This window comes from Carlito syrichta, unplaced genomic scaffold, assembly GCF_000164805.1.
Source record: "Carlito syrichta isolate Samal-C Ts95f unplaced genomic scaffold, Tarsius_syrichta-2.0.1 Scaffold309583, whole genome shotgun sequence".
Taxonomy (NCBI): Eukaryota; Metazoa; Chordata; class Mammalia; order Primates; family Tarsiidae; genus Carlito; species Carlito syrichta.
In genome coordinates this window covers 92,266-107,375 of record NW_007253679.1, presented here as the reverse complement: position 1 = coordinate 107,375, position 15,110 = coordinate 92,266, and the positions used below count along the sequence as shown (strand labels likewise).

Below are 15,110 nucleotides of genomic sequence, written 5' to 3'. Positions count from 1 at the left end.
CATAGAGATATTTAAAATTAGCTCCAACAGGTCCAGAACGATTTTTGGCTATAGCTAATGGCTAACATCACAATACCATGCAATGAACAATTTAAGCTTAAAGACATTTCAACTCCACTGCCTTCATTTCAGTGAACTGTTAATTTCCCTGACATATCCCATCAGTCACATTGTGCAAATACCATGTCAGAGACTCAATGGAAGACACATCCCTTTTTCTACTCCTCCCTCTTGATGGCACCCGAGCCTCGGCATTCTAATGCAAGGGCTACCAGGCTCCAACTAGTTACCAGAGGCATAAAACACAGCCAATGGCCTGCTTTTGCGTCTTTCCCTTGGACTAGGAAGCCACATTCACTACAACACCCGCTCTTTAAAAAGATTCAGGGCAAGACCCTGACAAGAGAGTATCTTTCATTTCTGTATCCTCAGTATTCTGCACTGAGTCCACTATTCAGCAGACACCCCAAGTTTGTGTTCTGAATGAACAAAAAAAATGGATGTTTTATGGGTTATAAGATTAAGTAATATCTGATGATTTGGAAACACTGCTTAAAAATAAAGTGTGGCAGCTTCGGAAAGTTTATATATTCTGCTGCTGCTTTTACAACTCTTATTTAAATTACTATCTGGAGGGAGGGGACACATAACAACACAAAAGGTACATGGCCCCAAACCAGAGGAAGTAAGGACAAGTTGGAAGCCCAAACTTCATCTGCATGAAGCCTACTTGTGTAGCTAATCCTGACTTGTACCCTACATCTCTATAATAAGATCAAAAAAATTAAAAAGAGAAAATATTTTCCAGTAACTGAAACCAAACAATTATACCAGGGAAGTAATACTTTAAAAGTTTGCTATTGAGCTTAACATTCCTTGAAAATGTCTTCCATCCTTACATGTTATAAAAAGCCTCTCTGTGTGTTTAAAAGAGCTGTAGAATTTTTTCCTCAACCTTTTATTTGAAAGTAATGATAATTGATATGCACACACACACACACCAGACGTGGTGGTGTGGCTTGTAATTTAGATTTTCAGAGTTAATTAAAAAGGGCTTCAGGCCTTCTTAATTTCATTTCCACTTCCTTGCCTATTAAAAGGATCTGGAAATGCCCAATGTTTTCATTATGGAGAAACAAAATCAACAGTAACCACCGGATATAAACCAGTGAGGAACCTCGACAGCACTGTTTGATGGGCCATTACCCCTCTCTGATCCCTCTGCCCTGCTACCATGGCAACCAAATCAGGCTCTCTCTTGTGCTCACACCTGACAGGGTACTCATTTCCTGAGCATGACCTGAAAGGCTATCTGGTTCAGCCACTGGCTAGAAAAGGCCACAAGTTATCTTTAACTACGCAGAGGATGAAGAATATACACATCTTGGTTCCCAAATACACACACACTCACTTACTTAGAATGAGAGGGGTGAAAATGCAGTGGTTTAAGAGGACAGACTCAGAAAACAGGGAGAATCAGGTTCAAGGTCTGACTTGGACAGCTGCTAGTCTGCAACTCTTCTGAGCCAAACTCAGTGTCTTCACTTACAAAAAATACTAATGTCCCTCTCTCCCCCTATTCCTTAATGAGATAAAGCATATAAAATGTGTATCATGGAGTTTGGCTTCTGGTTAAGAAACAGTAAATACTAGCTATTATTATTTGTCCCCAGAATATTTTTATTGAAGAAACTGTAGTTTAGACATGCAAAGCTACTAGCTTAGCTGGAGACAAAACTAAGAGTCTGAAGTTTGTTCTTGCCTCTCCCCTCCCCCTAGAACTCTGAACTACTTGCCATCTTCTTTAAATAGACTCTCAAGAATAAGGGAAACTCTTTTTTTCCCAGAAATTTTTTCTAACTCACTAATACTGTGAAAAGTGATGGAAGATATCTATTTATTTTTTGCTTCCATGTACCCTGCCTCTCTCTTAGGAATTAAAATTTAATTAGAACCCAAATTAACATACGAACTTACTGCCTTGGAGAGCTTATAAATTATTTTATTACTGAAAAAACGTTAGCATGGAGATAAGTCACTTGGGAAGTTGTTTTATTATGATAGGGAAAGCTTACTCAAACAGGCCAACCTGTTAGGGAGGGAGGGAGACACTGATCCACAGTAACCAGGGTGGTTCCCTAAAAAATAGCAAGCATTCTGTTTAAGGTCTTCAAAGTAAAAGTAATTGATTTGATCTAAGGTCAAAAGGGCTGGTGAGGGCTATCCCACTTGGAAGACTCAGTTGTTTAAAAGGGTTTTTTTTTTTTTCCTTAAAAACAAACAAAAAACCCCACTTTTTTCCTTTGGGGGGAAATCAATCAATTTTTCATGGGTCGAATGGGCTCTGACTTTTCTCATCCAAAGTCCACTAAGATGTTTATTTTGTTCTGTTAAAAAGACCAGAACTCAAACAGATGTACCCCTTGGTTTACAGTTCCCACTTGCAAAGACACATCTGCACTTAAAAGAGGAAAAACATTTAACAGCTCATGGGGCCTGGTAAATAAGGGCCATTTCTCATGAAGTCTGGTAACAACAGGCCAGTTGTTTAATTTTAGGCTGCTCTTCAAGCAGCAAATTCCCATTGAGGCCTGAAGAAGGGTCCAGATAGCACTGGACTGGCATGACCACATTTCCTGTGGGTATATACAGAAAAGGACTAAAGCTGTCCCCAGGTCAAACTAATTTTCTAATAAAAGTGACAAATATTTATTTCAGAAAAAGTTAAAAACAAAGCAAATTTCTACAATTTTGCTTCTAGCACACTGACAATTTGCATACAACGTTCAAGGAAACCATGTAGTTCTACATTGCTGTCTCATCAAAAACAGAGCAGTTATCCTATAAATTCTGGAGTTCAACCTCACTGCTCCCCTTAACCTCATCAAAGCAGTCCACAGACTCAGGAAGTTTAAGAAATACTGGAGCAGACCCTCTTCTCATTAGACCATCTCTGTCTTTGTCTTTGTCTGGCTGTCACTGGAGAAATTTCTTTGTGAGCTAAAGAAGTTAAAACATCTACCATGACTTGTAATAAAGTGAAAGTCAAAAATGTAAGACGAATGATCTCTCCTGAAATATTAAGGCACATTTTCTAAATTATTCATCTTAGAACATTACTTGCCTTTCAGGTACCCTTGGGATATTTCAGCCTCAGTGCTAAAATTGACTCCTGAACTAAAGATATATAAGTCCCAAAACCCTCAAAGTTTCTTGATCAAGGTAGTCATTAAGAAGCATAAGTTAAGAGAAGAGACCAATGTTAAAACTTTCTGCACATCCACATGGCATCAAGACATGGGAACTGGAAGTTTTCAGAAAGGTTAAAATATAAATATAACTGGACAAAGAGAACCTCACAAAATGAGAGTAAGATTTATAACCTGCACGATATCCTCCAAATGAAATGATCTTTAACACTAGTGTTGTGGCACTTTCTATCTTTCTGGTATACTGTACGGATCAGAAGGATAAGAAATCTAATCTTGCCTGGTAGAAGTCATCGAATTAATCTACTCTCATTAACTGCTTCATAACAAATGAAAAACACCTGGAGTTGGGGTGAAATACTCAAGTACTCACAGAAGGAAACAGAAATGTATAGAAATAAGGAGTGGTGGGGACTGTGGCAAAATAGAGTGCATGCCTTGTCTAAAGTAAATTAAACAAATAAATAGCAACATTATACACCCAATAAAAGACAAATTCAGTCCCAGGACCATACATTTATGACCCCTAATCAAAGGTCACAGTTTTTTTTTTTTGTTTAATTAGGAAAAGGACTGGGTTTTGTTGGGAAGAAGGCCAGCACATACCCAGCTATCCTATAAAGTTACTTAGGGTTATATACATATCTTGTTTAGACAGTTACATTTTGATTATAAGTTTTTTTAATATCTTGAAAAACTTTTTTTGGTGATGAATAGGGATATGTCAATCAATTTTTACTAGGTTAGAAATGGTAATAATCATATTAGCAATTGTCCTGAATCAAATATTAACCATTTTATTTTATTGGATGTGTAACTAGTAATAGTTTCATGTGTACCTTTACTTATTTTATTGCAAAAAGGCCTTATTTTTAAATGCAGTCGATTTGTAATAAGAAAAAAATTGTTTTCATGCTTTAAAGAGATAAAGCCTAAATATAACATTTATAGAAATTTACTATTTTACTTTTTTCTGATATGGTGCAATATTTGCCAATAAAAAAGTCTAGCTAAAATAAAACTCTATCTAAATTATTGAAACTTATCTTCAACCAAGACCAGAGAACTTTTCTTACCCAGCCCACGAGGATGGGACCAACATGTTCAGTCGAGCCATCAGGCTTCCGAACATCTCGAAGCTGACTAAGGAGCTCTGGCAAAAAACAAACAGAATGTTTATTTTGTTAGGCATTCAAATATGAACAGGGCTGGAAGTAGCTTCTGGGTTATTCATGTTTCAGGTATTACATAATCAGTAACTCGTTATAAGACAACTCAATTAAGGCTACAAGTCACTACTCATCCTAGAAACAAAACTATACCTTCGTGAAGAGGAATCAAGGAATCCAGTGTTCCAAAAATTTGATTCAATTCCTGTTCTGTCATTATGGAGAGTTTTAGCATGGGGTCATGATAGGCCTGTACAAGAAGGACAAGAGATGGAAGCAAACATTTAAAATCAGAGGAAGTAAACTGTTCCTATCAATGGCTCCTGAGAAGCCCTTATACAATAACAATTTGACTCTCTAACCACAACTTCTTTCGTAAAGCTGCAGAAAGAGTAGACAGGTGTGGCTGGAGGAGAGGAGAACCCAGCACTGACTTGAACTTTCTGTGGCTATTGATAAGCCAAAAAAGATTTTTCAAAAGCTGCCAATCCTATCACCTCTTATTAAAGACAATTAAAGAACAAGAATACACAGCTATGCCCAGGGCACTGCAATAGAACTCAGACTTAGAGGGCACAGTCCCTGCATTCAAGGAGTTAAATAAAGCTAATTGGGAAGATAAGAAAAACAAATAGAAAACAAAATATATGTTTAAAAAATAGTTCAATATTAAAAACAGAACATGTCACATGACAGCAAAAATGATCAAATCATAACTGCTCTAGAGGGTCAGAGAATTAAAGATGGAGTAGACAAGAGAAATTCTGAAGATGAGCTGCTTGGCACAGAAAAAGAGGGAATGAATGTTGTAGAAGACTGAGCCAAGATGAGTTAGTTCCTGGAGGATGGGTGAATTTGAATGGTTGAAAGGAAAAAGAAAGGCTTCTGGGAAGGGAGGACCACCATGAGCATAAGGATGGCAGGGAAACATCTGAAGGTGTTGTGCTTGGCAAATCTTGATGCAGGAAGGGGAGTAGGACATATGATCAGCACAATAATTTCCAGAATTAAATGCCTTCTTTGTCCTCTCGGGTCTCCTCCTCCTCTAGCCCTGCCTAAAACTCAGTATCTTGGCTATGTGCAAGCAAAGCTTGGAGGGCCATCTCTCAGGGAAGAGCTGGGACTTCATACTAGCAGAAAGTTGACTAAAGCTTTTAAGAGAAGGGGGGCATCCTCCCAACCCTGTGATTCTTTGAGGAGGCAGTAAATACCAGATGGAGCCTGAATTTTAGCCTTCAAGTCATGGTGGGGTCACTGAAAGGGAAAGGTTTTTGAGGTTTATTGTCAAGAATATACAGTCTATAAGACTTGCTGTTCTTCCCCTCCCCACACACAATGTTGATTTAAAAATAAGTTTCCATACAAAAGACCCTAACTCACATTAATTATATGCAACTGACTCACTTCACCGCTTTATCCACTTTTGAGATTCAAATGACTTTATTTCTAAGTCACATAGTTTGAGTTTTGGACATGTCTATAGTCTCTCCAAGGACAAAGAAGGCCTGCATGGGACACTTCTAGGACAATAAAATATATATAAAGTCAGGCATTCATGGACACTTTCTGATTATTCAGAAGTATTCTTTGGGGGTACACTAGAGACATGTAGATGGAACCCCTGAAGGTGTCCGGTCCAGAGAGTGGGACTGCTTTCTTGTTTTGAGGCATTTCCCCCACTGCTTGGTTTGTGGTAGCAGGTTCTTCTCAATTTCTGACAACTTCAGACATAAAGACAGTACTGGTAAAGCACCATCTTAAGACTGTGAAACTACTCACAGGAAAAAATAAGGGGTGACTCAGACTGCTGAACTTAAATTTACCTTTTTTGCTAATTTCAAGTCCTCTATCAAGTCTTCTTCGCCTTGGGAAAGCTCAAAAATTGCCTGCAAGGAAAGATAAAACATATTCATTGAACTCTCCCTTCCTTTATAAGATCAAATTCAAACAGTGCTGGCTCTAGCACTCAAAGGCCCAAATTTACATATTTAAGTATTTTTAAAGTGTTCACAAAAAGTTAAAATAACCTGAAGCAAGTGAATCTACTGACTAAAACCTGCAAAGAAAAGATAATGCAAAACTTCTGTGTGATGGGCTTCTTCTCTGTTTGTGGAAGAAAGAGGTTCCACACTTTTCCAATCTAACAAGTCGTCTTTCATGCTACAGAACTTTGATGCAGCTGAACAAGAGGGAACTATTTTAGGTAAAAGAATTACACTCTGAGCCATGGATTTGACATCTTTGTTGTGAGTGGCCATCAGAAGAAGTGATTCAGGACTGTTTTCAGTAAGTAATGGATGTGGCAGTACTATTAACTGGGCTATCACACTTTGCCTTTCTTCTACTCAACAGACGGTGAATCTCAGAAGAAAGCTTTATTCTTATCATCCACTGTATTGAGGCTGAGCTTGTAAGAAGTAGTCAATATTTTATCACTCTAAATAAAATCTGACGAAGTTAATTCATTCTAAATTACTTCTCAGCCCACAAGGTAAAATAAATAACATTATAGGAGCCAGCTGTGTGGAAGAATATGTAAATGGCCCGTTTCTAATTTGTTTCTATTAAGCCATTAGAATATAAAAAGCTATGATGCACAGAACATTCTTTCACTCTCATCTGGAAACCAAAACTGTTGGCAAACATTACATTATGAAAGGACAAGTTTGTGATAATAGTTCAGGGACTACTGCGTTTCTTTCAGGCTATAGGGAAGATTATGAGCAGGCTACGGGGGCATCCTCCACCCTGGGGTTGCCTGGTAAATTAGCAGACAAAGCAGGATGAGGCACGACCCCAGGGATCTCACCAGATGAGGCACACATGAAGTGCTCAGCACAGCCTGGCACAGGCCCCAAGATACAACTTCTGTAAAGGGTAATATTATCATAGCTATGTCGGCGATTGACATAGAAAGCCCACAGGGAATGAAATTAACTGCACTCCATAGAAAAGTTTTCCACAAAGCTGAATCAAGTTTCCATAAAATGAACATTTAAAAATATTCTAGAGGTTGCTATCAAGATGTAACTAAAATGGTTACTTGAGTTTCAGAATCCTAAATAGACAATTGGTTTCATCTTCTTGTAAATTCACATCAGTTTCTTTTTAAAGTGGGGAACACACCCACCCAGCTGGGTGGTTTCTCAGTTCCTTTCACAAGGTCAGATGCCCCCCGATAGTTCTCCTTCTACAAGTGCAATGAAGAACTGATTTGTAGACCATGGCACAGACCCTAGCATGGCTCATGCCTGCAGTGCACCTTTGTTCCAGGCACTCAGCCAATTCCATGGGCCCCAAGCCTACCTCCTGACGTTTGATTTCCTTGGATGTAAGCATCTGATTGACACACACGTCGAAGGTCTCACTCCAGAGCTTGCTGTCTCTCCGCTTCGTGCTCGAGGGGGCGGCATTTCTGGACCAGGGTCGGGGGCCAAGGATGTCAGGGCGGCTCTCGCTGCGGAAGCTAATGGAGCGCTAAACAACGAGAAAAACACTATCAAGGGGGCAGCGGCAGGACTGGGTGGATCCTTTGAGCAGCTTCCTGTCACTGACAGAACATAAATCAGATATTCAAAAGAAAAAGAGGACGTGGCCACAAGGCCTTTGGGAAGTACAACACTGTCTTGAGTCTACGTGCTAAGGGAAATTGGGTAGGGGGCCGCTTTTCCACACGTGCTGGGAGTATCCGTTCTGTGTAACCTGGACACCAAGTGTGCAATAGTGCAAGCACATATCAGGTCAACTCGGGCATGAAGGCAGTTCCTGGATAAGTGACAGGAACTTTTTTTTGGGCTGACTTCAGATAACAGTAGCGGATGACTTTTTACTTATTTATTTTTTAAACATCTGGCCAGTACTCCTACTCTCCTCCTCCTTCTAAGAACAGAATCCTACTATCTTTGAGTATCCCATTTCTTATAGTTTGGGTGGAATCCCCTAGACCCGACCAATAGAATATTCCACCATCCTTATTCAGGGATGGCTTTGTGATTCCCTAAAATGTGCTATTTGGAGAAAGAGGGTAAGAGTCTTTATTCCTTTGGGAATGTGCATTCAAGAAGATAACATAAGCAGGAGCTTCCAAAAGCAACTCTCCTTGCTCACACACAAAAATCTGTCTGCGACAGGAGGGAATAAAGGGACACACAGAATGAAGGATGGAGTGACTGATGGAGGGAGGAAGGGAGCAAGCTTTGCCAATACTGTTTGAACCCTTGGATCCCACTGTGCCTGAAGCTAGAAAGAACCACCTTTAGACATGTTAGTTACATGGCCGATACATTCCCCTTTCTGTTATCTCAGTTGGGTTTCTGTCAACTTGAAAAGTCCCAACTAATATACTAGCTATTATCTTGACAGTAAATAATTCCTGTCTCTGAGGTATTTATATATTTTTCAAAGATGCCCCAGTAGACCTTGGGGTAGGCTAGCCACCCAAAGTCTACCCTCGAGACTGAAACATGCTATCACAGTGCTTTCTCATGACAGATACACATGATCAGGAAGAAAGCAGAGTGTAGCATTTTCAGTCTTTATCCTTGAAGATTTCATCACATCTATTGGAAACTGCCAAAGAAATGAGCTGTTGCTGTGCTCAAAAACCACATTCTTATTGAACAGATACTACTCCCTGCCAAGGCTCCCTATGGTCTTCAGTGTCAAGTTCCAACTCCTCAGCTTGGCACAAAAGGTCTCTTGTAATCTGACAAAAGTCTCCATTATCTAGGATCACATCCTACCTCACTGCCATGAGCCCCTAATCTCCAACCATACTAGAGTATCTGCTATTCCCTAAATGAGGCCTGCTTTGCCATCCCTCTGTGCTTCCTTCAAGCAATCTTCTCTTCCTGAATATGTTTCCCTCATTTCATAACTGGATAACTCCTAACTGTCCTCAGGATATAATTCAAATTCACCAACGTCCTCCCATCCTCCTCTCCCAAGCAATTTGGACATACCTCTGACAAAGCAATGAATACATTTTCTTAACTATAAACTTCCTGAGGGCAGAACTGATTTTGTATGTGACATGCAAGCTGTCTTCACAAAGACATTCTAAGGTAGCTCCCAATTATTTTGAGAATAAACAATAAAATTCCAGAAGGTAAAGAATATTTCTAAAACAACTATTAAACCTAAGGGCTTTGTTAAATAAATTATAATTACCTGCTGGATGGAATATTTTCTAGTCATTAAGATAATTCTGGGCCAGGTGCGGTGGCTCAAGCCTATAATCCCAGCACTTTGGGAGGCCGAGGCAAGAGGACTGCCTGAAACCAGGGGTTCAAGACCAGCCTGGGCCCCTTGGCAAGACCTTGTCTCTACAATAAATCAAAAAATTAGCTGGGTATGGTGGTGCACACCCATAGTTCCAGATACTTGGAAGGCTGAAATAGAAGGCTCACCTGAGCCCAGCAGGCAAGGTTGTGGTGGTAGTGAGTATGCCACTGCACTCCAGCCTAGGCAATGGAGTGAGACTCCAATTCAAAAATAAATAAATAAAATAAAAGCAGGATTAAAAATCTATATATGAACACTACAGTTATGCAAAAAGTACACATGAGCAAAGACAGAAAGGGAGCACCACAAAATTCTTTTGTTTTTTTTTTTCATGATGACATTATAGGTAGTTCCTGTGCTACTTTACAGATTGTTATGACTTATAAAATATGTAAAAATAAACTTCCAAGGAGCTTCGGGGTATTACCACAACCTTCTGGACTCAGAAAATTAGCTCTGTTTGCAAGTAGCAACACAAGCCGCTCAGGCTGGCACAGGCACTGGTGAGTTCCTGGGTTCATTAACAAGTTCATGATAGCTGGATCAGCCCTATGCAGGAGATCAAGAAAGTACTTGCACACAGTTCCCTAATGGCATCTTGCAAATCCTTGTGATCTCTTAAAAACAGTCCCTTGTAAACAGTAACCAGTAACTAAATGCATGCTGATCCCCGCCCTCAGAATCAATTAGCCACAAGCTCTAAAAGGTCAAAACAAGCGTGGTGAGTCATCAAGTAACTCCCTCAACTCAGTTTGTGGTTCTGATGCCAGCCAGGGTCAGAATTAAAGCACAAAAAGAAAGGAAAACATAAAAAAAGAAAATTCAAAATGAAACAGTTTCCACTTTCACTTGAGAAAATAAACTGCCCACTCATTACATTTTCAGTCCTTGACCAACTTCAAACTACCCCATCAGTTTGAAAGTAATTTGTGCTAACTTTAAATTTTCATATATTACAAAAGTGTAAAAAATTAAGTACAAATCCCCTCATTTCCCCAAGCTTATTCTAAAGGTAACCACTGTTAAGTTTGTTCTAGTTCTTCTTTTTTTTTTTTTTGAATTGAAGCCTCACTCTGTTGCCCAGGCTGGAATGCAATGGCACGCTCACGGCCACCGCAGCCTCGACCTGCTGAGCTCAGATGATCCTTCTGCCTCAATCTTCCAAGTAGCTGGAACTACAGGCGTGGGCCACCGTGCCCGGCTAATTTTTTTGATTTATTGTAGAGACAAGGTTACCCAGGCTGGTCTCGAACCCATGGATGCAGGCAATCCTCTAGCCTCAGTCCCTCAAAGTGCTGGGATTACAGGCTTGAGCCACCGGGCTGGCCAAGTATTAACATTTTAATGTTTGATATGTACTGTCCAAATTGACCTTCAACAGGTTGTTCAACTTTATATTCCTCAGATAGGCATATGATATTGTATTTTAATAATACTCTCATCAATAAGGTATTATTATCAATCTGATTGATAAGGTAAAACTATACCTTAATTTCAGTTTCATGTTTTGAAATATAAAATTGAGCATATTTTTATGTATTTACTGAAATATTTCCCAGAAAGCTGGAGATTTTCTTCTGTTGCAGCATGAGAAAAAAGAGTGGTAAACTATATGATGTGAGTTCTATCATTAAGAAATTCCTGTTTGAAGCCGGGCTCGGTGGCTCAGCCTGTAATCCCGTGTCTTTGGGAGGCTGAGGAGAGTGGATTGCCTGAGCCCGCGGGTGCGAGACCCGCCTGGGCAGCGAGACCTCATCTCTACATAAATCAAAAAATCAGCTGGGCATGGTAGTGCATGCCTGTAGTTCCGGCTACTTGGAAGGCTGAGGCGGAAGGATCGCCGGTGCCCAGCAGGTCAAGGCTGCGGTGGCCGGGAGCGGCCACTGCACTCCAGTCTGGGCGACAGAGTGAGACTCCAACTCAAAAAAAAAAAAAAAGAAAAAAGAAATCCCTGTTTGTGTTTCCTTAATAACTGCTGGTGGCTCAAGGTAGTAGAGGTACCATGGGGGATGTTACGGGCCTAACTGTGCTTAACACTTCTGACTTGCTCTTTCTGGTCTTATAACCATCCTGCAAGGTTAGAGATTTAGTTCCATTTTACTGATGAGGAACTGAGGCTGAGGGAGGCTAAGGTACTTGCCTAGGGAGTTTTCAAAACCAGATCTGTTTGGTTCCAAAGCCTGAGCTCTTTCTAGTAACGGGGCTGCACCTGTTGTTTACATGCAAGACATGTATTGTGAGGTTTCAATGAGACGGGATTCAACTCCCATCTTCTAGAAATTTATATCTAGCTAAAGAGAAAGAACGTATTTGCTCAGTTTTAGGACTACTGGTTGATCTTTGACTAATCAAACTTTTGATTTCTACCTTTAGTTAGGCTGGATTAAACCAAACATTTTGTCTTTTCTTATTCCACTCAGAAAGGGGTTGGATATTGAAAGGAAGACTCCCAAAGGAATCTGGTTCATGGACAGTGCTGGTTCATGGACAGTGCCTGGACCATGGGCAGGTGTTCACAACAGGGCTGACCACACACTGTGAGCTATACCCCTATCAGCCATCAGTACCACTGGGCACTACTATATGAAAGAATTGGAGTTGAGGGAGGAATATTCAACTACTGCTAGAAGAAAAAACAAACAAACCCAAGGAAAAGGATGCCTCTTGAGAGAAGAGAACAGCAACATCCCTTCCAGTGTCTCTGCCACTGTCCGCTCCCCTTCTCTGCTTTATTTTTCTCTATTTTCACCATGTTCCATATGATCTCACTTATAGTTTTGTTTGTTTATTTCATGTCTATTTCCTCTCAACAGAAGGTAAGCTCCTTGAAGGTAGGGATATATCTAACTTCTCTGTTCACCGATAGATTCATCAACAATGGACATATAGTAGGACTTCAACAACTTTTGCTTAATGGATGAATGTTATACTTGCAATGTGCTGGGCATGGTGAGGGGAGCTTTAGAGCCCTGCTATACTACCAGGAGGTAAGGATTCTACCCCCATTTTACAGATTAGGGATTTAAGACTCAGAGAAGAGGACACTTTGCTGAAGGTCATACAGTTAATACACTGTGTTCCAGAATTTAAACCCAGGTAGTCAGTGATGAATTCAAAATGACAACCCAGATCTGGTCTATTTCAGGCCAAGCCCTCCAACTTTTAACCAACATCCTACCCTACTTTGAGAGGCCCACCTCAAAGTGAGGGATCATATAAAAACAAAAACATATATATAGATCCTCCTCGGTGTGGAGATTCTAGGACCAAAATGAAAAATAATCCAAGAAAGGCAACAGTTTCCATGAGGGAATCTGGCCTAGCAAATGAGTAAAAAACCGAAAGCTCATAAATTGCTGGCAGTTAAAGCAGCAATGACCATAACAGACACAGATAATGCAGATTCAGGAAATGGGTGCTCGTGTTTACGCCTGAGCTGGGTATGTGGAAAGACGTTCTGGGTGTAAAGGGAACTGCTGGGTGGGAAAAGGGGACCTTTTACATATGCCAGAGGAAATGTAAACCCAGTAGGTAGATATGGTGGAACAGATCTGATTTGTTAATGCTGCCTGTTTAGCAGAGTGTTCCCTTACCCTTTTTCAAAAATAGGTTTCCACAGTCACTGACAAAATGCTCCAATAAAGAGAGTTCAAGCCAGGGAAATTCTCTACACCTACCATCCTGACTACACTGCTGTTTTGTAGCAGATGCTTTATTATCAAAAGGATTGAAGGCCAGCGTGGTACTATAAGAGGAAAACTTCCTTTGTTGCCACTGCAGGGTATTAAACCAAAATGTACAATGATAATGACCAGAATTGGCAAATGTTCTCAAACAGAGTCTTGGAGGCATCGCCTATGAGACCCGACTAGAGCAATTATAATAATTTAAAGTGAGATATAACACTTCCCAGCTGGTGTTCTCCATCACATTTGACCCTCATGTTAATCCTAAGAGAGACAACAGGACAGGTTTTTGTATTTTTCCCTTTTAGTAGACAAGAAATTTGAGTACTAGAGGATTAAGTTACTGGCATAAGGTAAGTGTTGGAACAGGAACCAAGTTCAGTCATTAAACTCCAAAACACAGATTTTGGTTAAGAACACAGGCTTTGGAATAAAACAGATGTGGCTTCAAGTCAACTAATGGCTGAGGGAGCTTGGGAAAGTTCGTATCTTTCAGGGTCTCAGTTTCCTCATCTGTAAAAGAGGCACGATAAGAAGTACCTCACAGCCGGGCTTGGTGGCTCAGCCTGTAATCCTACGCCTTTGGGAGGCTGAGATGAGCGGATTGCCTGAGCCCACAGATTCGAGACCCGCCTGGGCAGCGAGACCTCATCTCTACAATAAATCAGAAAATCAGCCGGGCGTGGTAGCGCATGCCTGTAATTCCGGCTACTTGGAAGGCTGAGGCGGAAGGATCGCCAGAGCCCAGCAGGTCGAGGCTGCGGTGGCCAGGAGCGGCCACTGCACTCCAGTCTGGGTGACAGAGTGAGACTCCAACTCAAAAAAAAAAGTATCTCACAAAGTTGTAGTGAGGATTAGATGAGATAAACTATGTCAAAGGCTTAGTCAAGTCCCTGGTACTCATTCAGCAGAAATCGTTGTCATCTGTCATAACTTATATGGGAAGAAAAACTCAGAGCAGAACAGTGTTGTTTATAAAAGTCAGAGAGCTGGAAACAGCCTAAAATGCCCAACATGAGGAATTAAATAAATTACTCTGTCATGATAAAATGGCATATTAAATGGTAGCTAAAAAAAGTTCTTTTTGAGAAAAGTTTAATGATAAGGGGAAAATCTCACATGCAGAGTTAAGTGAGCGAAGGAAGACCCCAATTTAAAATTCACAAAATGTTAAGGGGCCATACTCCTGGATGATGGAACTATGGATGATTTTTATTTTCATCTTCATAATTCCTGACATTTATTTTCATAACTCTCTTTCATGAAGAGATACTAAGAAAAAAACAAAAATCATTTGACAAATGTGAATGACTATGAACAATGAGTCAGAAGTGGCACCACAGACATACAATCACATATTCAGAATCTGGTTCAGATTGATCCACATTAAAAACACGGTAAAAGTGTGCCCAATTAATTCATAATCAATAAATGTCAAGTCCCAAGACCTGGTGTAAGGAGAAACCTTTCTGGAGCTAATACATATTCTGAGCAGAATGAATGAAAAGCTGAAGAAAATATCTGGCATAGGTGTGGAGAAAATATTCAATTTGCAGCAGCCCAACCATCTTCATCAGGCACCATAAAATGGCTTTTGCATGACAACGCTAGTGACAAAATATTCCACAAACTGAAAAGGAAATGATGAGTTTTCCTGCCACAGAAGGTGAACAAAGGGTAGGCAACAGCAGTGAAGTGGGATGCTCCAGCTTGAAAGACGCGATTATTTTTAGGTCCTGGCAACATGCTGTCTTTGTTATGAC

At 40.3% G+C, this 15,110-nt stretch overlaps 1 protein-coding gene across 4 annotated transcripts in view; it reads right to left on the bottom strand.

Annotated features, from left to right (window-relative positions):
* Positions 1–15,110, bottom strand: part of ARHGEF3 (Rho guanine nucleotide exchange factor 3) — a 72,189-nt gene that overhangs the window by 16,988 nt on the left and 40,091 nt on the right. For all 4 annotated transcript variants that reach the window (XM_008067413.2, XM_021717266.1, XM_021717267.1 and 1 more), the window contains exons 3-6: positions 7,685–7,855; positions 6,202–6,264; positions 4,532–4,628; positions 4,286–4,362 (exon numbers count right to left, since the gene is read on the bottom strand). In XM_008067413.2, coding sequence (XP_008065604.1) covers positions 4,286–4,362; positions 4,532–4,628; positions 6,202–6,264; positions 7,685–7,855 — 408 coding nt within the window. The remainder of the gene's footprint in view (positions 1–4,285; positions 4,363–4,531; positions 4,629–6,201; positions 6,265–7,684; positions 7,856–15,110) is intronic.